Raw genomic sequence first — 27,344 nt, 5'->3', positions numbered from 1 at the left:
TCTAAATTGCTGCTTGGTAGGTAGGTCATTGAGGGCCACCCAGTACCAGAGTTTGTGAACATGGAATGTGGTTTCATCTCCAATGCAAGTCCTTGGGCACAGTGTAAGTTGTAGCCTTGAATGACCCTATATTTTGGTTTGTTTCCATCTCCCTGGGCAATGTGATGGTCTTGAAAGAGGGTGGCCTCTTCTTCAATGGAAAGTAGTTTCTTATGGACTAGTGCTTTCCAAATGATGGGGCGCCTTCACCTGGATTTCCAAAGAGAAGAATACAATGTGAGCTTGCCAGGAGTGCCAGGGCAGCCCTTGGTGAGTGATTTTTGTGTGGAAGCTTTACACCAGTGTCTGAATTGGGCTGGGATTCTGGTAAGATGGAAGGAGGCCATTTCTGGTTCCTCATTTGGAGAAGCTTAAACCGCACCAGCGTCCCATACTCGATGTATGCTCATTCCCAATGCCCAGCTTACTTGGTTGCATGAACGAGGACAAGTTGCAAATCTTTTCTGCAAGTCTCTTTTTTGGAAAGGTAAATATATCAATGCTTTCTCTGCCATATATGTGAACTTCCAGACTTTTGACTTTTACCCTAAATTGCCACCAACAGCCTTTCAATTCCAAAACATATTTGACGAAAGATATGATGGTAATCACATGAACAACCGAAGCCTGTAGATATTCATCAACTTCAGTGTTTCAAGAAAGCCACAGTAATCAATAAATTCTATGAAATTCTCCCTCTTAAAATTACTATACAAGGATCCATTCCTCTGCTATCTCATCGTTCATCCTCTGGGAATCAAACTTGAAATCTCCTGGAAATGATAGATGAAGGACAGCAGTAATTGCCCCCAGTACCATAAAGTTGAGCTTCCTCTTGAATCCTGCACCTGGTTGATTAATCATCCTTTACTGAGATTGTTCCAGACTGAAAAATAAAGCAAACGGTCAACCATGAGTGAAAAAAAAGGCGGACATTTATTAAGGTCATTTACAGAGAAATGTTATAAAGTAAAATCTAATTCATCTTATAGGAGCATCAAATAATGCAACACTACCGAAAGAAAGTCTCGTTGGAAGAGTTGCCAACCAGCCATTGTTAAATATAACTTTTACAGCAAAAGTTTACAAAGGCTACTGCAAACATCTGCTTTTCACACAAACAAAAGGCAAAAGGAAAAAGGTACCTACACTGACCCATCTGGACATATAGAAATTTTCCACAAAAAAAAAGGGGTTTCCATTTTGACGGCCAGATACAGCATATCCATAGATACAAAAGTTTCCATTTTGATAGTCAGATACAGCATATATATACATATATACACACACACACAAACACATATAGACATACACTGAACAAGTGAACAGAAGGAATATGGATTACTTTTGGTTGTCCTGTATCATACCTATCATACCTCATAACAAACGAAATTGTTTATAAGAAGGCTAAACTTCAGAACCATTTACCACAAGCTCTTTTTCCAAAGCCATCACTTGCTCATGGTTTCTAATAATATATAATTTTTCACACTAACAATCATGCCACAAAGAGACGCCTCTTTTCCCCATTCCTTATAAAGAAGATCTTATTTCAAGTGCTAAAGCAGCTCCTTGATCGCCTTCCACTCAACAATGCCATCATTTTACATGATCTCTCTACACCACAACCCACCCTAATTCCACTTCCCCAAATTCCACACTGCTACTTCTATCCACAACCAGCCACACGGTCACAAACACTTCCACCAAAAATAAAAAAATAAATTTAGGAAAAAAAAAAGGAGAATAAGATGAAGGAGAAGGAGAAGAAAGAAAAGTGAATTTTCATACTTTCAAAAGCTTAAATCCCATATACCAACTCCCTTAGTAGAACATATACCATACCCAACAACCCAAATTATACTTAAAAGACTTCCCTGTTTTTCACCAAATGTTGTTACCCTTCTTGACCACACCTTCCCCACCAAAAGCAACATTAACGTATAGAAGTTGCCTATAAGATTGACAAATTTAGACCATAAAGAAAAGACATCCACCCATAAAATTTTCAACTGATGCATTTAAGGAAAGGCAAATGTTTTCACCTTCTGATCAATCTCATAGCTGATATTGAAATCTTAAACTGAGACATAAGCTATGGAAATGAATGAATCTTGTGAAACAAAATAACTGCATCAGCTCTAAAACATTTCCAATAATTGAGAAATCACTGGATCAGCTGCACAATATGTTAGATCACAGAATCCAACAGAAAATGTTATGAATAATTTGAGCATCTACAACTACTATACTTTAACGCCATATCTCCCCTTAATAATGAAACATAGATTTTTGTTTCCATAAAAGTACCAACTGAAACAATCTCAATACTATGTTTCAAGATAAAATAATGTTCCTAATCAACCAAACAAAGCCTTATGCCAACCACTTGGCTTGCTAATATTAACATCAGTACAATAATTTGCTATCATTATCCCTAGAGGACTTGCTTAAATGTCAAGGAATGGGTAGAGATGGTTTAGATTTCTCCTTCAGTGCCTCGTACAAGAAACAAGTGTTACCTCCCAATGATAGTTGTTAAAAACTTACGAATATATGATACAATACATTTTTTTTTTATGAAAATTGATATATATCATATTCCATATCTTATTTTAAAGTGTATCTTATGATACATGATACAATACATGATATTATGATACAAGAATGTCTACATCTTCAACAATTTTCTATAATTTTTTTAAAAACAAACAAATTAATTCCTTTCCTGTTAAAAGAATTAATTATATTAATTGTTTAAAATATATTAAAAGATTAAAATTACTCATAGAAAGGAGAAATAGGTAAAATAATCTCATATGAAAAGTTGCATTCTTATTGTCAAATACCATATTAAAAGCCAAGTAATTTATTTTTACAATGAATATTGAAGAATTTTCATTTGAATGCTTTGAACGTTAACAATGAAAATGATAGTGATAAGTGAATAAAAACCTTTATTTCATGAATTAGTTTTTTTTATTTCTTTTTTGGTGGAAAAGGAATAATGACGAGAACCTGAAAAGCTGTAACTTTGAAGATAACACGCACACATGTGTAAGTGCACACACACACACACACATATCAATTAGCAACAAAATAAATGCATATACCTAGTTAGAATTTGGAACTAAAAATCATAATTAAAATTAAAGAAGTTTATTTTTATGGATTATGTGATGAATCTATATATTAAAGTTATACTTCATTAATTTGAACTTGTCAAAATGTTAACATTCAATGTTTTCAAATAATATGATATAAATTAACTCTTTAGATCCTACTATCTTCCATAAAATTGGATATACAATACTCTATCTTGTATACTTTCACTAAATATTCAAACATATACATATTTTTCTATTTATTTTTCTCTGTATAAGAAAACTTACAATACAAGATAGGAAAAAATAGAAAAACGATACACGACACGTTTGACTAGTTAACAACCATGCCCCCCATAATAATAATGGAAATGCACAAAATGGACAGACACTTGCAGTTAAGAACTCATTATAGGTTATGACAGAACCCTACAACACACAATAATGGATACCCTGTTCCTTTGCTCTTGTAGACTAGGATTATCCTAACCCAAAACCTTATTGTTTTATCAAAAGAACCAAGAACTCAACCATGAACACAACGATTCTAAAAAGGAATTAACTTCAGACATAGTCCACACTGCCAACAGAATAACACAAAACCTGCATACATGCAGAACCTTAAGGCAGAAGTAGCTCTAGACAGGGATTGTTCCTCATCCCAAGTTCTTCAATAATTACCAATGCCACACACAATCATGGGAAAATACCAACCCTGGGAACATTAAATCCTATACGCCTCTAATGGACGAGAATAGTCTAAATCATACTGCAACTTCCATATTGTAATCCCAACGAATTATGAAGTAGTAACTCTGATGTTAATGCTTATATACCATTCCACCTAGCCTCCCTAGGGATTAAAGATGAAATGTAAATAAAAATTATGTAGAAGACGATTGATATTGAAATTTGCAAGAGCAAACTGAATATCCAAACCTAAAAATCACACATTCTAAATTTCCAACCAACATTAATTAACACAACTGAAATTGCAGACACAGAACCAAAAATAAAAAAGCACGCCAATAAAGCAAAATTAAAAAAACGTACCTCCATTGACCCAATTCAAATCCTACATTTCAAACAAAACCCACTTCAAAATTACTCCTCCTCGTCACTCTCATCACTAAAATAACTTGCTTTTTTCTCTTTCTTCCCCTTCTTCCTCATCTCCAAACCCTCACTTCCCTTTAATAACCTCTGATCAGCACCAGTATCGACCACTGACGCCCAATTATCATCCTCAAATGCTTCCCCGCCATCCGATCCGCCGTTGTCGTGATCACCGTTCTGCCTGGCCTCACTCCCGCCCTGCCCGCGCCGTGAGCGCTTCGGCACCGGACGCTCCCTGGGGCCCAACTGGTTCCTGGGGCACTCGTACGACAAATGGCCACCCTCTCCGCACTCGTAACAGCGGCTCTTGTCCTTGTAAACCCTGCGGCGAATGAACTCAGCGGCCCGACCGTTGTCGGCGGCTATAGAGGCGGTGAGGGTGCGTTTATTGAGGACCTTGCCGTTCATCTCACGAGCGGCCGCGATGGCCTCGTCACGGGAGACGAAGAGTACGAAGGCGACGCCGCGGCTGTGGCGAGTGTGGCGATCCTTTAGGATGGTGACCTTGGCGACTTTGCCGAAGGTGGAGAAGATGGTGAAGAGGTCGGAGTTGGTAAGGGTGTAGTCGAGGTTGGAGACGTAGACCGTTGATTTAGAAGGAGCTAGACTTCCGGAACCGCTGGATCTTTTCTGGAGTTTGGAGGAGTTAGATTTAGGGTTAGGGTTAGGAATTGAGGAGGAGGCATAGCGGTAGTACAGGGTTTCGTCTTCTTCGCTGTCGCTGTTGTTGTTCCTCCCCATCTTCGCTCTCTAAAACACCTGTGAAAAGTTGAACTGGTTAGAGGATTAACCCATGAATCAATATATTCGGATGGCGTCAACTTCATCTGATTTCGGGTTGAGAATTCCTAACCCGAACCATGGCCATGCCCAATTCGATTTCCGGAGGTTATGAAATAAAATAATTAATTTAAAATTTATAAAATATGATTCATACATTAAAATTTGAATATCTCAAAATTATAAAATAAATCATTAGTTATTAATATAATATAAATAATTAGTTATAAACTCAAGCATCCATTATCAAATTCAAATATATTTAAATAATTGAAGAAAAATAATAAATTTATTAATCTAATATAATTTAAACTAAGAAAGATTTTTGAGTTTTTTTTTTTTATCCTTCTTCCGTGTTTTATATTTTAATAAAACAATATATAATGTAATTACAAATAAATAAATAGATGATAATGTGCATATTCAAGTTTTGACGAATTGGTGGGATGTTCAACTTATGCCAACCCTAATAATTTTAGGTTGGTATTTTTTCTCCCTCACCCAATTGAATACTTTGTTCAATGGACTAAGCATTTTGTTCTTGTGTACCTCTGTTTTTTGTTGTTTTTTTTATGGCACTTTTAGCATTGGCACTATACATCGACCATATCTAGGCAACCATCTTATCCCCCTTAAATTTTTTTTAGCAATGTTGGAGTTAATCGTATCTAGGCAAAAACTTGCATACGCTTTGAAAAAAAAATTACAATTAGCATGTGTTCGTCCCCTTAATAGCATTATGTTGAGTGTAATAATGTTACTTTTAAACTCAAGGATGAGTCACCCAAATGATGGTGGTTGAATGTCATAAAAAGGTTTGACATACTCTCACAAAATACCAATTAGTTTTTAAGGGGTTCAACTCATAGGTTGTAGTGGTTTCCCATTCTCTTGAGTTCTCCTTAAGAAACATGAGAAAATTTAAGGCTTCCTTACAATCTTTGTCAGGAATTCTCCCACACACATTAGTTCAAGAGTTTATATAAGTTTGGGGCCAATTTTGTTGTAAAAGTATGACACAACTCTCCAAAACTTGAACTCATGATGACATGAGTTCAAAAGCTCCTTGAACCTATCCCAAAATTCAAAAAAAATGTTAACTATCTTTAACTGCAAAATTTGTGATTTGACGTTTAACCGTATTAGTCTTATGATTAAGGAAACTTTTCTTTAGGAACTTGACTTGCATTTCTTGCCAAGTCCTAATGCTTTGAAGCCTCAAGAAGTTGAGCCATGACTTAGCTTGTTCCTTAAATGAGAACAAAAAAAGGCTTAAGTAAAACATAATTCGTGCAATAGTTATGGTAATGAAAGGTCAAGCAAACTTCATCAAAATCTCAAAGATAAAGACATGGGTTCTTGTACCCAAGGCCATGGAAAGTAGGTAACAACTAGACTAATCCTATGGAGAAAGTTGTAGATACATTTTTAGGAAAAGCAACACATGGCAAGGAGCATGTCCTCATCGGGTGCAAACAGTCTAGTAGTCGTACTCCTAATCATCTTCACTCCTATGGTTACTACTAATTAGGGTCATAATTCGAGCCTAGTAAGTGGTATGGCTAATTAGGGCTTTTGGTCAACCATTCATACACACTTCTAAAATTGAATAGATAAATGTAAAAAAAGAAATGGTGAATTATACCAATGGCGTAAGCCTAAAACAAACCACTATACTCTCTCCTAAAATTAAAAATTAATATTTTCTAGGCTTAGAGAGAAAAGTCTTTGCGGACCTACATTTTCTCCATAGATGTGAATCGATACATCATCACTTGATGGTGAGACTTATGTTAAGGAGATTTTGACATTCAATTAATTAACCAATGGATACAGTTTCGGGGATTACTTACATTATGAATACAACAACATGCCAACGTGGATCAAATAAAGAAATAAAATGATGAGGTACACATGTGACTTTGAAAGATCGACTTGCATAGGTGAGGATATGGATGACAACTTCAGTAACTACATTTATTTCTAGGATTAGATTAGGGTTAAATGTTCTTTGAATTCAACCAAAAGATCTCTAAAGATGATGGTCCTTTCTTATTAAAATTGTTTTTACCAAATTACCACAAAAAGAATTTGAAATGCCTCAAACTCATTAACTCCTAAAACTTGCTCATTCTTTCAATCAAAATCAACCTATCTTTGAATATAAAATCAATCCAAATTAAAGGTTACAATCAATCTAGCACCAATCAAGTTTCATATTTGAATGCAATTCACATCCTACTGAAATTCAAGAAAATTTTGGTTTCCTTTCTTGCTACCAAGAAATTATGGTTGTTTATCCTTTCATTAGTGTAAGAAAACTTTGGTTTTTGATCCCTTCATTACTTCAAGAAAATATTGATTTGTGATCCCTTGACTATTATAAAAAAACTTTGGTTTGCTCCTCTTTACTATCAAAAAAATTCTACTTCTTTTCTCCTTCATTGAAAATTTTTGTTTGTTCTTCTAACTGCTAAAAATTCTGGTTCATCCATTTTCCCCCATTTTTTATGCTCTTCCTTCCCTTTTTAAAATTCTCTTTCCTATCACTGGCCACCTCTCTTTAGAAAAATTCCCCTATCCCTTAAGATTTTGATCTTCCCTCACCTTTCTTCGGATGAGTGGCACACATCTCCCACCTTTTGTTGTCATGTAGTGTAGTATAGTGCCCAAAAACCATCAAATGAATGTCACACAAGCCCAAGCAATAAACCCAAAGCCCAAAACTGGTACAAAACAATAACTCAAGACCCTAAGTGTAGAGACTGCAATTATAGTACTTAGTAATAGTCCGAGTCCTAGTTTTTTCATGAGATTTTAGCTTAACAAACATATATTTTTAATCAAAAACTTAGAGTGCAGCGTGTCAAAAAGTGGAGAAAGCAAGGTTAGGCTTCTTTAATGTGTTAATAGTGGGAATATTGATCAACTAAACATGAATGAGGTTACAAAAATGAAGGTTCTTATAACAACCCGCTCTTAACCGTGTAGATATTATCTGCTTTGAACCCAAAGAGGTCCTCATGACTTTAAAACGCATTTAAAAGTTTAAGAGAAGTCCATACTTATATAGTGTCAAGAACTTTCCCCCTATCCGATGTGGGATGTCACAAACACCCTCTCATGCAGACACAACGTCCTCTTTGTGTCCCACAGGATTGTGGGGCCAAATAGACAAACACCCTTACGGGGTTAAACAAACCCCACATCGAGGTTAGGGATTGACTCTAATACCATTTGTAACTACCCGTTTCCAACCGTGTAGATATTGTCCGTTTTGGACCCAAAGGGGCCCTCACGACTTTAAAACACGTCTATAGGGTTAAGAGAAGTCCATACTTATATAGCATCAGAAACTTTCCCCCCTATCCAATGTGAGATGTCACAGTTTCCATGGAGTACAAATAGCACCACCAACAGTAAATAGTCAATGCAAAATTAAATGAGACTTTGTAAAGAAGGGAACCAAAGATTAACATTAGCTAATTGGATTTCCATGCAATTAATGGAATCTCCATATCTTGCATAGACATTGCACTTGTTGGTCCTTACTCCCCTCATCGATTGAGGAATGTTATAAAAAGCTCTATTCATCACTCATTCCACCATCAATTCTCATTCAAGATATTTCATGCAACAAGGAATTGCAATGATAATCCTGCATGTACTAAAACCATGAAAAGAACACCTTACAACTTATTAGGTATTATACGAAGTATTTGAACTATGGTAAAAAAAATATCATTTAGGTAATACTTTCAAAGGAGTTGCTTGGTTCACTAATCATTGATGGTTCTAGAACTTCTAAGCCTACATTACATAAAATAGTACCTAGAATTACTACTGCAAAAATATATAAAAGATCATTAGGTCATGCAAGTTCTTCGTAATAATTATTATAACTTGTCATTTTAGCTAATTTAGCTTAATTTAAAAAACAAGATTGTTCAAGTCAAGTTTTCTTGTTAGGAGGGTGTTTGTTTTTTAAGCTTTTTGTTTAAAGTAATTTGTTTTCAGACTTTAGGTTTTTTTTTTTTTTTTTATTTACTTTTTCATGATTTATTATAAATTTTTTGCTAAATAGAAAAAAGTCAAAATATTTTACTTTTTCTAAATGAAAAAAGTAACATGTTGGATTTTTAATATTTTAATTAAAATAAAATATTAAAAAAAAAAAAAACAAATAGTCTAATACTTAACACTATTAAGTATTAAAGTTCTATTTAAAATTATGTAAAAAAACAAACACCACCTAGGATTTAAACCCAATTCTTCTACAAGGAAAACCTTTTATATATATATATATATATATATATATATATATAGAGAGAGAGAGAGAGAGAGAGAGAGAGAGAGAGAGAGAGAGAGAGAGAGAGAGAGAGAGAAACACACACACACACACAAAATTAAAAAAACTTCACTTTATTATAAATTTGTAAATTTCTTTTAATATATTATTTATACTTTATATATTCTAGTTTATATATTATTGTAATTAAATAATTTCATACATAGTTCTCAAACAATGTCAAACCTTACCAAACTTGAATTTGTCAATCTTGATATATTAGGAAAAATTACTTGTCATGAATATTGAATTTTGAAATCCATCCTGATGTCATGAATCTTGAGGTAACCATTAAGAAATGCAATGACACGTCCTTGTAGGATCTGAAAAAAAACACTAGTTTTCCTTCGTCATATCAATGAAGGGTTAAAAAGTGAAGATATCACACTAAAGGACCCCCTCATTCTCTAGATCAATGTAAAAGAATGATACAACCATCAAAAGATTTTAATTTTGTCTAATGTTCGTTATGATTGGATGCATTTGAAACCACGAGATTTTAAGTATGTTGGTGAATATAACTTTGCATTATTCAAAATTAGCTCTCAATTGAAGCTATGTGTCAAGAAGGTTATTGAAGAAATATTATTGGAAGAGATATTGACTACTTTTTATGTCTTGAATGTGGTCCTACATCATTAATATCAAGAGCATAGATTTATCAAATATTTCAAATTGATTTCATGTCTCTTAGTTGCCAAACAAAACAATAAGCTTTTATTGAAAAATCATCAATCTTGTTTAACTAGTTCTATATCACTCTCAAAAGTGAATGCTACCTTATCCCACAATTATAGACATGGATGTCATCAAGGAAGCAAATCTTGGTCGTTGAAGGCATAATTGCAAACTTCGAGGAGATTATAATGGGAAAAATACTACCTACCACTAAAAGTGGAACAATAGTTTGCAAAATCATAAAAAAAAAAAAAAAAAGGAAATACAAAATTACTCATGAGAATGAATGCTACAAATGTGACATGGAAGCTTATAAGAATGAATGCTACAAATGTGGCATGGAAGCAAATGACACATCTATAGACATAGATTTACCAAATACTTTAAATTGATTTCATGTCTCTTAGTTGCTAAACAAAATAATGAGTTTTTATTATAAAAAAAAACATCAATTTCATTTAACTGGTTTCATGTCATTCTTAGATGTGAATGCCACCTTATTCCACGATTATAGACATGAATGTAGTCAATGATGCAATCGTGATTATTAAAGACATAATTACAAACACCATGGAGACTATAATGAGAAAAATACCACTTACCACAAAAAATGGAACAATAATCATTAAAAAATGGGGAAAATATACTTGTGGACCTTGTATTTCTGCTCATGCGCTTCCACTAGATGGCAAACTCGCTTTTTATTTGAAAAATTATTTATTTATTAAGAAAATGACTTGGAGTCGCCACTTATTTTTGTTTTATTTTTACAGGGTAAACAAAATAAGAAAGAAAACCCTAAGTGTAACTCCTTATTTTGGAAAAGGTGGTCTGTGAAAAATTGGATCGGGGTTTGGGGGTTAGGTTACTTATCAGAAAGGTACGGTAAAGATCGTAGCACCCCTCTAAATCCCAAAAAATGGGTCTCTACTAATAAAATGAATCAATCATGACAATTGATAAGGAAATCAATAGATACCTAGAACGAACATGCACATGTGAGAATCAAAACACTCGATAAAGAATGGTCAGAGTGAGAGCGGGTGAGTACCTTGGCAACGAGTCATAATGCGTTATCAAGAAATGGGGTTAGTGCATAATTAATGAACATAAAACATGACTCACATGTCACTAAACTGAATATGAAATCACCAATGGCACACATGACACTTCACTCAAATTCATTTTTATTTTAAATAAAACTTCTTTGATGTTGGGCCCCACCAAAGCCCATTTTATTTTTGCATGAATTAATTTCATAAATTCCACTAATTGAAATTACAAAATTAAATTCATGCTTATTTTAAAACATTTTATAAATTAAGGAAAATATGAAAATTGCTTTCCAGAAAGAGAAATGGTAGAAAATTTTTATTAAAAATGGAAATTTGATGAACCTAAACATTGAAGAGGGGTAAAGGGTTGTGAATTAAATCTTTGAAAACTGGATTTTTCAAAAATCAATTTTAAAGACATGCATGCAGGTATGGGCTGTGAAAGTGTGCCTAGGGAGGTGGCCATGCAAACCAAAATCATGCAAATGTGGGCCCAAGGTAGAATGGTGCGGGTAAGGACGAAGGCTTATTCTCTTGAATATGATCTTTCATTTTGTTTCCTCAACTGGATCTGCTGGAATTCTCCCATTAATCATGATCACCGAAAGTTCCGTATTGAGAAAGTGAGCAAACATGAGAAACAATCAATGTAACAGCCATATGCAACGCAACCTTGTACCCTTCACTACATTCTTTATTTAAAGTCTCTGGCCTCTCCATTTTCTGCTTTTATGAGATCTCCATGATCTTATCTTTTCCTAGCATTTAATCCAGAGTCCCTTGGGCATCTCTCTCTATCCAAATGATAGCATGGTCAGATGTGACATTACCAGAAAGAACAATATGCTCAAACCTCCCATCTACAAGTACCGCTGCCCTCACGACCAAGAGAAATCCTCTCATCCTGAAAAGCTTTTTCTCAACAATATGATAAAGGCGATCAGGTGCCTGCAGCCTCTTAGGATTTTTTAGCATCATCTCTTTAGAGACACATATATCTCATATGCATCTTAGGCGTAATAAGTATGGCAAATAGAACAGTGACTTCAAAATGTCTTCCAAGGGGGTGGTTGTCCGAGGAGTGCCAAAATGAGAGTGCATGATAACTCCTCCCATGCTAATGATGAAAAGTCACCTAAAATCTCCAAAGTCGCTTGGCTTTCTATCTGTTTAGACCTATGCGAGATGCGAGAACACACTGTCAATGGAAATAGCCATTATTTATGTGTTCAATTTTCTTAAACTCTTCACAGCAGCCACTTGATGAATCCCTGATAGAAAAACAACCTCTATCTCAGTATCTGGTATCTTATTTTCAACTAGTGGAGCTTCACTAACCCGGGCAACGAGGCTAAACAAGACTCGATAGCGTAAATTTTGAGAAAGAAAAATAGAATATTCATCAAATGGGTCATGTCGCCTGCCGATCGAAAATTGTTCATGATTACAAAGATGAAATGGTGTTGTTTGGAAAGAATTTGGCGAAAAAAAAAAATGATGGGACCATCAGCAATTGGGATAACTAAAGTGAGTGCATCCATGTATGCATCTGGTCATTGATATCTAGTACATCAGCAAGTTGCACCCTAAACTATGGGTCAGTTACATTGAACGACAAATGCTTGAAAACATACTTAAGGTTCCCAAGTTCCCAGCTGGACGCTACAAGCAGCTGGCAAGAGTGGCAGAGGCGCCACGGGAGCCATCCAAATGGTCAACTGGAGAGCCAGCGTTGACTGTGACGTGACAAATGGGGTTAGGTATCTAAATCCAGTGGTGCTAAGTTGCTGAAACAATGGAGTCTGCCAGTGTTGTTATGGTTATGGTCGAGAGAATGGGTTGAGAAGAAAGAAGTGGAATGGGAGATGACTAATGAAGTAGGTGGTGGACTTTTTCTCAATGCCGAGAACGATGGTGTTCACAGTCCATATTAACTGAGGATATATGTTCGCGGTCCAAAGTTTTTTCTTGCAAACCACTCTAAGAACGTGGTGAAAGAAATAAAAAATTACTGGAGAGGAGCTTTGGAGTTCATCCGCCAACACATGCACAATAGTTTCATATCCGCCTAGGAGATACAGCCTGTATGCAAAGGCGTTTTCCCTAGCAAATGCCGAAATCCTGTGGTGGTGCACTTGGGAGTGCTGAATGGGAGGAGTGAGTATCGCTCTTATTCTGAGAATCTATGCGAGTGCATCGAGACGAGCAAGCTTAACCTAGTTCAAAATCAAGAAAGAATGATTTGTTTTAAACCCAAAACTCATCTCTCTATCAACCAACAGTTGTGCATGAAGGGTACGTGGTGTAGAGAGATAAATGGGTTTAGAGGTTTTAAACAAAAGGTGATATGCATGGGAGGTTATGAAATATAAGTATGAAAATAGGTATGAGAAGGTGGGCAATGGGTATGATGGAATATGGGAGATGGAATGAGTGAGTTTATGGGTATTGAAATGTCGAATGAACTAGTGACGGTGAACACGTTAATGGGTATGGAAGATATGGGATATGATTAGTGGGATGGGTAGTGGGATATAGTTAAAGAAACGGGTGGTGATGTGTTGGGTATGAGGGGTGGTAAGCATGAGTGGTGACGGGTATTAGAAGATAGGTATGAATGGTGTTTGGTGGGGATGAATGGCATAGGAGAATATGAGCATGAAGTTGGTGGAATGGGTAGTGGAGGTTAGTGTGGCCATGCAACGGTGGGGAAATGAGTTTAATGGATATTTGGAAAATGGGTATGTGGTGTAAAGAGATAAACGGGTAGGAAATAGAAGGTGAATGAGTTAGTGAGATAGAAAAGGTTCGATGGTAATGGATATCAACAATGGAGAAAAGTTGAGGTGACTACTGTGGGTCCAAATGATACAAATGTCCCTTTCTTTCAAAAGCCAGCAAATGTTCTCAATGTCATATAGATGGTCAGCGCCACCCAGATTCTAACAAAGCCGAAACTGGACAAGAGGATGAACAAGCACAAGATGCTGACTATGGCCACCAGAACCATGGAATATGCAGAATTTGTAGAATTAGATGCACCAAAGTTGGCCCCATAAAAAACAAAGGACAGAGAGTTGATAGGTTGAGTAGTTGCAACAAATGAAACACCTATACTGATGAGATGGAGGACACTGAGATCCTTTGTGAACAGTTTGTTGCAGACTGCAATCCAGTTCCAAGGATGGATGACAGAACCAACACTAGAACTAACCCCAACTGCAATACTCTTGATGTAGCAGTTGTGGCCGTGCTATAGTCATGTTTAGCAAATACGCCAGCAAGTATGGCCTGCCTTGCGACTGCTAAGCCATCAGCAAGAAGAGATGTTGCCAACCAAACCTACAAGCAAACTTGGAATGCAACCATGGATGTTGGTCCCTAGCATGCAGCTAAAGATGCAGCTAGAGTCACACAGAAGGTCAAAACTATAACCCTCACAACTATAACACAGAAGATGCAACTAGAGTCACACAGAAGCCATTTTTTAGAAATCAACCAAATCGTAGAACTTCGGTATCTGGAGGTAAGAGTTCGACTTGTTGTATTAATCTCTAAAAGAGAATATCAGAAATAATGTACTCAAATATAACATGGGCAATGGTTGCACTACTGACACTCACATGGAAAACAAACACAAATATCGAGTCTAAAATTATGTTTGTTACGTCTCCTGCCATAGTAGTATATAGAGGAGTTTTTGTATCCTTCAATCAGCGAAAAATCCCTTTCATGGCTAATGATAAAAGAGCAGAAGGAGCACTAAGTGACCTCAGAGATAAGTATTCTTGTGTTGGGGTTAGCATAGGGGAATCAGAATGGACTTCCATGAAGTTCAATATAGGTTTTGCTCCAGAAGTGAGAAATATGACTTGGATGAGGCCAAAGATACCACCAACGACCAGTGCAGTTGAGGCTGATGGGATATGCCTTTTATGCTCAAACTTTGGCGTGTCATGACCACTACTATGCATTTCTGAATCATATGGTCTCTCTCCAAAACCTGTTGGTATCAACTTTTTGGTTTCACCATTTACAATTGAGCCCATTTCCACACTTTTGCTAACTTCAAGTTCAGAGTCCAGTATTCCAATGGTATCTTCTTCAGCAATGAAAGAGGTTGTGACGCTTACAAGTGGAAATATTGTGATCCTTGATACTTGATTGAACAAAGCAATAGAAACCCCTACAGCAGCAAGTTCCACTAAACCTAACTGGCCAACGAATGTTGTGTCAACCAGAGAAGCAAACACCAATATTCGAAGAATCCAAACATAAACATCCTTGAAATCTTCTGGTATTATCTCACCCAACAAAAACCCATATTCCACAAACAATCAAAACCTCCCAACACTCTGTATTCATCGTGTTCAACTCTCCATAGGTGGACGTCAGAAACAGGAGAAAAAAAAAACCATAAGAGAATAGAACACAAGTGAAAGAAGCCAAATGAACCATCTATAGCCTCACGTTTCATGTTTTAATCAACGGGCCAAGAGCAGGTAAATGAAACAGGGAGCAATAACATGATTCTCATATGTCGCACAGCAGAAGTAAATTTAGGATGCATATCAAAGAAAAAAAAACAAAGGAACATAAATGAATGCAACAAGATCTAGTCTATCAATCGCTTAAAAGGTAACAAGCAATGCATGAACATACGACATTCGCACCCAAATCAGCAAATAAAACTCGAAATCCACAAGCATAGAGGAAGAAAACAGTGAAATATACAGTGGTCATACTTGGGTTTTTTAAAGCTTGGTCAACTTCTCACACTTTCTTATACTCCTAGACCAATAAGACTCCAGCTCCCTTACTCTTCCTTATGCTCTACTTTCGTTCTCACTCACAACTAGTTTCTTTTCTTGCCCTCTGAAAAACTCACTCTCCTCTCTCACCTACTGTCTCACTCTCTTCTTTTCTTACAACCGGTTTGCAACTTCCGATCTCACATTTTCTCTGGTTTTCCTTCTCTCTTGGAATCCACCTCTCCTCCACTCAAAACTTGCAGCCCAAGAAAGAAACATCTCGCCCATTGCAACAGAATACGCTCCTCCACTCTAACAGCCTGCAACTTTCTCAAAATATCCCTTGACACGTGTCACCACCCTATTGCCTCTTCAATCCACTATTATGATTCCCTAGCAACTTGCCCAAAGACGACATGTGGCCTCCTAGGATTGTGAAACTTGGAAAAAAAATGACTTGTGGAAAAGTGTATGAAAATGAGCCCCAAAATGGGGGTCTACAATGTAGAATATTTACATAATCACATAAATTAATCATACATGATTAAAGGATACTAACAATAGAAAATCACTATAAAGAACATACCTGTTTGAGCCATCACAAAAAAATAGGTGATTGATTGTTGCAACCAAGTCTTCCTCTCTATGATCTTGATAACAACTATGGTGGCTCTATGAGAAAACAGAAAAGACCCTTTTTAATCTAGATTAGAGAGGGGACTTAGCATAACTCAATATTGGGTTCTCATTGGGCCCTCCTATAATGGGCTTCAATGAGACCCATAGCTTACACTTTCCACCCAACTGAGCTTCTACTCAAAAGATGCAAAACCCAATCCAAAATGTGATCACTACTTAATTGGGCTCATTATATAATAGACTATCCATTAATTGGTTTTTGCAAAAACAAATTATTCAATTAATGTTAGCCCATATAAAAATTTTCCAACATTCTCCCACTTGGGCTACATTAATTATTTTTTGAGGATTCATTAAATTCATTTTGAAAATAAGACTCTCGGGTTAAGTACAGAAAAGTTTATTTTGTGTGGTCACACCTGTTTTTAAAGAAATGATAGTCTATAAGTAGCATATTGATAAACTTATCCGGTCCAACATGGTCTTCATATTGGACTATGATGGTTTATATGTTAATCTCAACAAACATAATGCCCCTTATATTCACGAATATTTATAACCATATCGACATGGATCGTAAACCCAGTAGTGTAGTAAGAAATCAATGCCAACATGTGATCATCATCTATATGCATTGTTTCTCATCAGTCCTTATTATAATTTACCAGCAAAATGAAATTGTAATTGCAATTTCTCAACAATATGAAATTGCTTGACTTTAACAAGTCATATGTCACCAACAGTGCACCACAAGATCTCAAAATAATGGTATTTGTGACATCCAATAGTATATAACTGTAATTCTTAAGGTTCAATATCTAAGATGTCATGTTATATGTAATTCAATTACGACATGCTATAATATAATACTTAATAATGATGATCATAATAAAAAAAATTTAATTTTGCAAGTCGCATAACAATAATGATCAATGTTTACACAAAACAATAATTGAAATAAGGGAAATCACAAAAACTCCTACTAAACCAAAGAAGCAAAAGACTCAATGACACCCATATTCACAACATGTTTCTTGAACGTTATGGGCTTTAAACTTTTGGTTAGCGGATCAGCTAGCATGAACTTAGTTCTTATGTGCTCAATCACAATATCTCCTTTCTTCACTAAGTCCTTGACTGTAAGGTACTTGATTTCCATATGCTTAGAACCCGTACTGATCTTATTGTTCTTGGAGTAGAACACAACTGTATTATTGTCACAATAAATCACAATGGGTCAAAAAATGGAATCAGCAACTTGCAACTCTGAAATCAGATTTCTTAGCCAAACAGCTTGAGATGATGCACCATAACAAGCTACAAACTCAGCATACATGGTCGAGAACGCAATTAGGCTATGTTTGACACTTTTCCATGAAATGACTCCACCAGCTAACATAAAAATGTATCCTGAAGTAGATTTTTGATCGTCATAACAACCGCCAAAATCAGAATCTGAGTATCCAACTACCTTGAGATTATCCACCCTCCTATACACAAGCATAAAATCCTTCGTTCTTTGTAGATATCTCATGACTTTCTTTGCAGCAATCCAATGATAATGTCCAAGGTTCGACAAACATCTACCAAGAACATTAACAATGAAGGCAATATCAGGTCTCGTACATACTTGTGCATACATCAAGCTACCAATGGCACTAGCATAAGGAATATTCTTCATGGCATCATTTTCCAAATCATTCTTTGGACATTGTTCATTACTGAGTTTATCTCCCTTCATAATAGGTACATCACCAGCTTTGCATGTCTGCATATTGAATCTTTTAAGCACACAATTGATGTAGGCTCTCTAAGATAGCCCAAGGAGGTTTCGAGATCTATCACGATAAATCTCAATACCCAACACAAAATATGCTTCTCCGAGATCTTTCATGTTAAAATTAGTAGACAAAATACGCTTGGTATCATTCAAGAGATTCACATTGCTACTAGCAAGTAGAATGTCATCGATATAGAGAACCATGAAAATGTACTTGCTCCCATTGACTTTCATGTAAATGCATTGATCAAACTTGTTCTTTATAAAACCAAAAGACGTCACAATTTTTTCAAATTTCAAGTACCACTGACGAGAAGCTTGCTTGAGACCATAAATTGACCTTTTCAATCTGCATACCATGTTTTCTTTCCCATTTGCCTTAAATCCTTCAGGTTGTGACATGTAGACCACCTCACTCAAATCACCATTGAGAAAAGTTGTCTTGACATCCATCTGATGAAGCTCTAAGTCAAAATGAGCTACCAACACCATAATTAGCTTAAAGGAATCTTTGATAGAGAATGGTGAGAAAGTCTTTATGAAATCAATGCCCCCTCTCGCTGTGTATACCCTTCAGCAACCAACCGAGCCTTGTATCTTTCAACATTTCCTTTGTTGTCTCTTTTGGTCTTGAATACCCATTTGCATCCAATGGGTTTATATCCTTTGGGAAGATTAACAAGTTCTCAAACATCATTTTCTGACATAGACTACATCTCATCTCTCATGGCAATCAGCCATTCATTTGCCTTATCACTACTAAGAGTTTCACAATAAGTAGTAGAGTCCACTTCTTCTCCAATGTTATACTCTCTCTCTTATAGGTAAACATAATAATTGTTAGAAATGGCAGGCCTTCTAGTTCATTGCGATTTTCTCATTTCCACAAGAGGAATCTCATCTACAATAAGGTTTATTTCGATAGTGGGGAAATTGACATTAGCAACTCCTTACTGAATTCCAGAATCAAAAGCTTCAACATCAAGGTTGACATCTGAGACTGGCAAAGGTAAAGAAATAACATCCATGGGTTCCACTCTTTCATTGGATTGAAAGGGTATACTATCAACAACATCCAACTCTAAAAACTTTGCCACTTGAGACTCAACAACTCTAGTGCCACGAGTCGAACAATAAAACTTGTGTCATTTTGAGTGACTAGGATACCCAATAAAGTAGCACCTAGTAGTTCTCGAATCTGTCTTTTTTAAAGAAGGATCATAGTTTTTCACCTCAGATGGACATCCTCATACTTTAAAATGATTCAAACTGGGTTTTTTGTCTGTCCTTATTTCAAATGGTGTTTTAGGCACAGACTTACTAGGAACACGATTCAAAATATAGGTTACTGTTTTAATGGCTTCACCCCATAAGTATTCTGGTAAATTTGATCTACTCATCATGCTCTTCTTCATTTCCATAAGAGTACGGTTCCACCTTTCTGCCATGTCATTTTGTTCAGGACTACCAGGCATAGTATACCAAGCAACAATACCATTATCTTGTAAGTACCTTGCAAAAAGTCCATTTTGTTGTCCAACATCACCATGTTTCCCATAATACTCACCACCTCGATCAGATCTTACAATCTTGATGACTTTCCCCAGTTGTTTCTCAACTTCAATTAGAAAGACTTTGAACATTTCAAGAGCATCTACCTTTTCTTTGATCAAATACATATAGCCATATCGGGAGAAATCATCAATGAATGTAATGAAGTACTTGTTGCCACACAAGGTAGTGGAGTAAGGCCTACTAATGTCTGTATGAACAATCTCCAACAAATTTTGACTACGACTTGCACCCTTTTTCTTAGTCTTTATCAATTTTCCTTTCACACAATCAACACAAATTTCAAAGTCATCAGAATTAAGGCGAGGAAGAATCTTAGAACTAATTAAGCGTTCTACTCGTTCTTTAGAAATGTGTCGCAAACGCTTATGCCATAACAATGAATATATTTCCTTAGTCAAAGGTCTTTTAGTAATACTGTTTTCAACATTATAAGAACAAGCAGATAACAACGACAATCTATAAAGCCCGTCAGACAAAACACAATTGCTAATCACTTTAGAGTCATAAATCACCTCAACTCTTTTATTTGCAAAAGTGAAACTATATCCAACTTTGTCAAGTACTGGAAGGGAAATCAAATTCCTTCTAAACGAAGGTACACAAAAAAACATTGTCCAAAACAAGCTGAAAACCAGAATTTAATTCTAAAACAACAATCTCAATATGCTCAACATCAATCCCGATGTCACTACCAACTTTAAGCTTTGACTCTTTTTCACTTGGCTTCCTCAGATTTCTTATCCCTTGTAAAGAAGTTGCAACATGAACAGTAGCACCACTGTCAAGCCACCATGAATCTAAAGGAACATTAACTAAATTAGATTCAAAACAGACATAGGCAGATAACATACCCTGTTCTTTTTTTTTTTTTTTTTCTCTAGTCAATTCTTAAACTTAAAGCAATCAACCCTCTTGTGACTCTTTTTGTTGCAGTGATAGCATTTAAGGTATGTGTTCTTGGCATTTCCATTCTTTTGCTTCTCACTCCCACTCTTCTTGAAATTCTTGCTTTTCTTATGATTGTAGAAGTTGGGCTTTCTAGCATTTTCAACTCTCTTCTGATTATTCAGTTTTCCAAGAGCACCGAGATGAGCGGATTCATTCTTTTCTCTTTTCAGCTTTTCTTCCTCAGCCACACACTTAGTGATCAGGTCATTCACACCCCAAGACTAATTCAGGGTGCTGAAAGAAGATGGTAGAGTATTGAGGGCTTGATGAACAATAAACTTATTGGGAATGGGAATGTCTAGTGTTTTCAATCTAGTATGAAGATGCACCATTTTTAGGATATACTTACAAACCCCTTTCATATCATTATACCTCATATTCATCAATTCATCCATAAAATACCCAGCTTCGCATTGTCAGATATGTAGTATCTATTTCCCACAACAACGAGAAATTCCTTAGCATTGTTGCTCTCAGGTATTCCTCTAAGGAGATGCTCAGCAATGGACCTCTTGATTGAAATGAGACTCAAATGGTTCGATCTTTCCCATTTCGCATAATGAGTTCTCATAGCTTTAGTGCTTTCATTAGTAGGTTTAGGAGGTTCATCTTCACGTAGAGCCATGTCCAAGTCCATCATTCATAAAACAAACTCTATGTCTGATCTCCATCTTTTATAGTTCGACCCACTTAGAATTTCAATTATTGTTGTTCACAGTAAAGGAAACTGATTGACAAAAATTTGCAACTAGATCAATTATGGGCAATAAGTAAAATGCTTAAATAAGCATAAGCAATACAATACAAGAATCAATTGTATTATCATAAACTCCTCTTTGGGCAGAGTCCACAATAAACAATTATTCTCTAAGCATGAAGATCAACAAATAATTCATTAAAATTTATTTCCTTTGGGCAAACAAATTTATCAAATTATTTATCTCATTCAATATCCTCATGTTGTTAAATTAATTTGCACAATAACCTCATTTGGGCAGGCGATTGTACAAATTAATCTAAAATTTTGCCCATCAACAAAATAAGAACTCATAAACTTGCAAATTTTGATTGTTAAATCACTTTGGTGAAATAACCTCAACAATTCACATGCAACATTCCAAAATTGGTTAAATTAAAAAACAATATTGCCCACCAACAATAGTGCATATTAGCGATATATATGCATATGATCAAACAAGATGAAGTATGTCATAAAATGTACTTTCTCAATGATCAATGATCAATTATAGTTGTAAGAATTTGAACAACAATTTTTTTATTACACTTTAAACTAATTATTTAACTAGTTTATGTGATTTAGACCAAGTAGAAGAGTATGCTTGAAAAAGTATCAATCTAGAGAGAGTGAGTACTATACTCCTATTCCATATATATTAGTATAATTTCTGGTAAATTCTCAACAAAAAATTATACCAAAGAATAATTTTAAGTTAATTAAAACACATAAATAAGTAATAATTATTTAATAAATATTTTTTACCCCCAAAAATTAAAATTATATATCCATAAAAATAGATGACAAAAAAACGAGCGCATAGGAAAAAATGAGACTCAAAATGGACACTGAATGAGGTTACACGCGCCTCACACACTTGACTCGTGAGTGGGGAATGTGTGGCACATGTGGCATGTGTGGCACATGTGGCATGTGTGGCATGTGTTGGAGGTCATCTTCAACGTCCAGCAGCAAGTCAAAAAATCTGCAATTCGGGTCAAATGACCCGGTTGCTACCCGAATTACAAATAATTGAAAAAAAAAAGTTTTTCGATCGGGATCTTGAGGGGTTTTAAACTTTAGGTTGTTTCTAACAATTTTAAGTCATTTAATCATAAAAAAAAAACAACAACTTAAAGATCATAATTGATTAACAAAATTCGGTTTTTATACCTCCATAGCCAAAATCGAAAAATCTTATTTTAACACCTATTTCGGCCTCATTTTACATGTATTTTCACCTTAACAATATAAGAAATCTCTCTACAACAATTAATTAAACAAAAACTTCTCAATCTTGCTCAATTTTTTAAAAATATAAAACGAAATTTCTAAGGTTCATACCTATATTTTCGAATTTTCAATCTTCACCAAATTGAGCCAAAAAACCGAAATTGATGCTACATATCAACTATAATATATGTAAACAACAAAATCCAAGAGTTTAATTTGAATAAAACACAATAATTTGAACAGATAAATTTTTTCTTGAATCTTTAAACAAGAAAATTTTCGAAAATTTAAAAACTTAATTACTCCCAATTTAAACAACGAAATTGCATATATGATATATCAATTTGAAGCTTGTGACTAAGGGTTTCCAACGGGCCGGGCCGGGCCGTAAATAGGAGGCCCGCGGCCCAGCTCGGGCCGGGCCTATGGGCGAGCTCAAATGCTAGGCCCGCGGGCTAGCGGGCTGGCGGGCTGGGGGCGGGCCGTGGGCTTTTTTAAATAAGCCAAAATGGCTTTTAAATAAAGGAAGGAAGAGGGGGGGATTCGAACCCCTCCCCCTCAAGCTTAAATTTCAAGGCTCTAACCAACTGAGCTACATTTCTTTTGTGCTTATTAAATGAGTTAGTTATATATATATATATAAAAATATAGTATATTATTTTTAAAAAAAAAATTAAAGGCGGGCCTACGGGCCGGGTCGGGCCGGCCCGCCGGGCCTAAATTTAGGCCCGCGGCCCGGCGGGCTTGGGCCGGGCCGGGCCTAAAGCGGGTCGCGGGCCGCGGGCTTTTTGGAGACCCCTACTTGTGACAAGAGAAACAAAAGGCCTAAAGTTTCACAATCAAAAGAAACCAAAAAAAAAAACCATACACAATCATAGATCACAGATTTGGCTTTGAAAATAAAATAAAATAAGAAACTAAAAATTTTATTTTCGATTTCCAATTATAGATCCTAAATCATGTAACTTTGGCTATGATACCACGTGTAGAATATTTACATAATCACATAAATTAATCATACATGATTAAAGGATATTAACAATAGAAAATCACTATAAAGAACATACATGTTTGAGTCATCACAAAAAAATAGGTAATTGATTGTTGCAACAAAGTCTTCCTCTCTATGATCTTGATAACAACTATGGTGGCTCTATGGAAAAACAAAAAAGACCATTTTTATCTAGATTAGAGAATGGACTTAGCATAACTCAATATTGGATTCTCATTGGGCCCTCCCATAATGGGCTTCAATAAGACCCATAGCCTACACTTGCCACTCAACTGAGCTTCTATTCAAAAGATGCAAAACCCAATCCAAAATGTGATCACTAGTTAATTGGGTTCATTATATAATAGACTATCCATTAACCCGTTTTTGCAAATACAAATTATTCAATTAATGTTAGCCCATATAAAAATTTTCCAACATACAATCCTATACAAAAAGACTCATGAAAATGAATGCTACAAATATGGCAAGAAATGGATTGGTCACGTATTTGTTGTCAAGGTTAAAACTATTGAGATATATTGGCAATATATCCTTGATGTTTTAGATATAAGTCCATCCTAACATGAAATCTAGGAAGATATTTCGAAAGACCAATATTTCCGGGTATTTCTTGCATCTATTGGGATATTTTCCCTATTTTTTGGTCAGTTAAAGCATGGTCAAAGAGTTTTTTTAGCTAGATAACAAAATGGAGAGGAGGCGTCGGACTCAAACCTAGGTGTTCTAATTGCAAAAAAATAAAATAGCATTATACCACTTGCATCTTTTTTATTCTATATTTACACGTAAACTTTATATATATTTTCAAAAATAAAAATTTTAATAAATTTATTAATCTCAAATATTTATTTTCAAATTACATTTAATTTATTAATAAAACAAAAAACCATGAATCAAATAAAAATATATATAAATTTGTAAATAAAATGATAAATATTTTTAAATAAAAAAAGTAGTTATACATGGATTATAAAGTATAAAGTACACAAACATATATATATATATATATATATATATATATATATATATATATATATATATATATTATTTTTTATATTCTTTCTTATAAGTTTTTTCTAACATTTTTCATACATTTTGATCAATTTTCGCTCTACCAATATTTTATGTCAAAATGTCTATTGACACTTCCCGATATATTCGTAAAATCAAGTTACTGATATATTTATCAAAACCAACATTTTCATTCTTACCTTTCAAATATCGAAACATTTGATTGATTTTTACCAATGTTTTTAGAATAAGGTCGATTATTGAACCGAAAAAGTTACCAGTTCATGGTTCACTGGTCGGACCGACGATCAAACTACGGTAGAACCGATGACATCATAAATATATATTTTATATATTATTAAAATTAAAAAAAATTTATCTAAATTTTGACAATATCTACTTCGTTTGTTAAATTTTTTTCACAGTTTTTTACTTGTAGATGACAATTAACCCAATAATTTCAATAAATTAAAATTTCAATGTGCGATAAATAAAATAAAAATGTAAAATTTAAATATTAAACATAATTACAATTATAATCAACACAAAAATGAAGAAATTAAATATCAAGATATTAAATATAAAATATAAAAATTAAATTTTAAAAAACAAAAATAGAAGGCGGTAGGAATTAGGAAGGCAAATTGCAAGGGGATTTTGGGAGAGGAGAGGAGGGGGGTGGGGGAATTTTGCAACTGAGCTTGGGGACGTGCGGCGCTGGGGGGGTGCTATCGACGAGACGACGCTCTAGTGACCAACAACAATGAGAATAGTTGTGTGAATGTTGGGAGGAAAAAAAAAGATTGAATTGAACGGTTTGGAAGGAACCAACCAGTTCGCCAGTCAAATCGCCGGTTCATCCGATCCGATTCCGATTCGATCACTTTCCAGTCCAATTTGTCGGACTGGACCGGGTGGGAACCATAACCGACCAACGGTCAAAACGATCCAATTTTTGAAATCATGATTTTTACCAAACCTCTCAAAAAGAAAGAAAAAAAGAAATTGAGATGAATTTCGTTGATAATATTGGAATTGAAGACATAACCCACTTAAATGTGTTAGATTACCTCGAAGATCTTAATGATAAGGTTGATCGCTTAATGGGAGATGGACTTGTTTTAATATTCTATCATTTTATAAAAAATAATTTTTTTTTCCTTCATATTTTATGCATGACATTTATGTTTATTATTTTCTTTGTCAAATAGATAAACGGATCCTCATAACTTAATACGGACAAATCACATTCACTAATTATCCAATGATAATTTGCACACTAAAAATTAAAAAAAACATCTCTTTCATCCTGAATCATTCACCAAAATCTGTTGGAATATATGATGATTCTACGAAAATCCATTGGAAGAGATAAGGATCTATTCCTAATATAGGTCAATTTTGAATTCAAGACTTACCAATAAAATATGACACCGTCAAAGAAATTAGTTTTAAATCGGAAAAGATAGTCCAACCGTCCAAGCAAGAGCGCCTTCCAAATATAAAACCGTGACGGTTTGTCTTCAAGCGAGTAGGTTTCGCGCTCGGGACAGGTGGCCCAACGCCAACCCGCCAAACCGGAAAGGAAAAAAAATGGGCTGCCCCATGCTTGTACGCAGCCATGTTGCACGTGCCGCACCTGTCCCGCAGTCTCATTTTCGTAATCGACTCACCCTCATCAAAATGATAACAACTATAAATTGGATTGGGGTCTTGTCCAAGATCATCCGGCCGTTGCCCTAACTTCTCGTGATTGCGACCTGAGGTGGGGTCCACATCATCCACTACACCAGCTGTCAGGTCTTTTGTGTAGCTCTAGGGTTTAGACCCATCTATAGCCTATAATTTATCCCCTTGTCCACTCAATCTTCTACTATTATTTTTCATGATCTTCTACCCAACAAATTCTAAATATTTTTATAATTATCGTATATTAAAAAAATCAAAAATAAAATGCATGACTGGACTTAGAAATTTTCCTTAGTGAGAAAGCATCATAATTTATCCACCATGAGTGGAATTAGAAAATTTTCTTTCTTAGTAGAAAAGCATCATAATAACTATGAATGAATTTTACAAATAGTTCAAGAAATCATGTAATTTTGGACTTTCATCATGAATAAACATAATATATCAAATTTTTAAAATGGATTTTTTTTATATAAAAAAATTCAAGGAAAATTTTCAAAATGGTTAAAAATAATAATAGGAAAATAAAAAATATTAATAGTTAATTTTCAATTACTTTAATAATTTATTTTAGTGAAAAATCTTAAAATATTTTTTTTCCAATTAACTAAATATAAATTAATTGAAGGTGATAATAATTTTTACTTAATTATCTATAATTTAAAGTATTTTATTAAATCATGTTATCTTCTATAGTTTAAATTAAATACAATTTTTTTAATGTGAATAATTAAACAAATTTTTTAATTAAAATTTAAATAACATATAATTTAATATAATTATATAATTCAATTGTTTTATTTGTTATAATTTCAAAAATTAAAATTTTCAAAATTGAAATAAGAGA

The 27,344-nt window shown here is 34.8% G+C and overlaps 1 protein-coding gene and 1 pseudogene across 1 annotated transcript; both read right to left on the bottom strand.

The window, feature by feature from the left end:
* Positions 1-638: 638 nt before the first annotated feature.
* On the bottom strand, positions 639-5,145 carry LOC100251234 (zinc finger CCHC-type and RNA-binding motif-containing protein 1-like). Its single transcript, XM_002265591.5, has 2 exons — positions 4,197-5,145; positions 639-925 (listed from the first exon to the last, which is right to left on the bottom strand). The coding sequence occupies exon 1, from the start codon at positions 4,998-5,000 to the stop codon at positions 4,248-4,250; it is 753 nt and encodes a 250-aa protein (XP_002265627.1). The 5' UTR covers positions 5,001-5,145; the 3' UTR covers positions 639-925; positions 4,197-4,247.
* An 8,673-nt stretch (positions 5,146-13,818) lies between these two features.
* On the bottom strand, positions 13,819-18,284 carry LOC100240997 (protein DETOXIFICATION 42-like; annotated as a pseudogene).
* Positions 18,285-27,344: the final 9,060 nt, after the last annotated feature.

The sequence above is a fragment of the Vitis vinifera genome, chromosome 13 (genome assembly GCF_030704535.1).
Source record: "Vitis vinifera cultivar Pinot Noir 40024 chromosome 13, ASM3070453v1".
Classification (NCBI taxonomy): domain Eukaryota; kingdom Viridiplantae; phylum Streptophyta; class Magnoliopsida; order Vitales; family Vitaceae; genus Vitis; species Vitis vinifera.
This window is presented reverse-complemented; position numbering and strand designations above follow the sequence as displayed.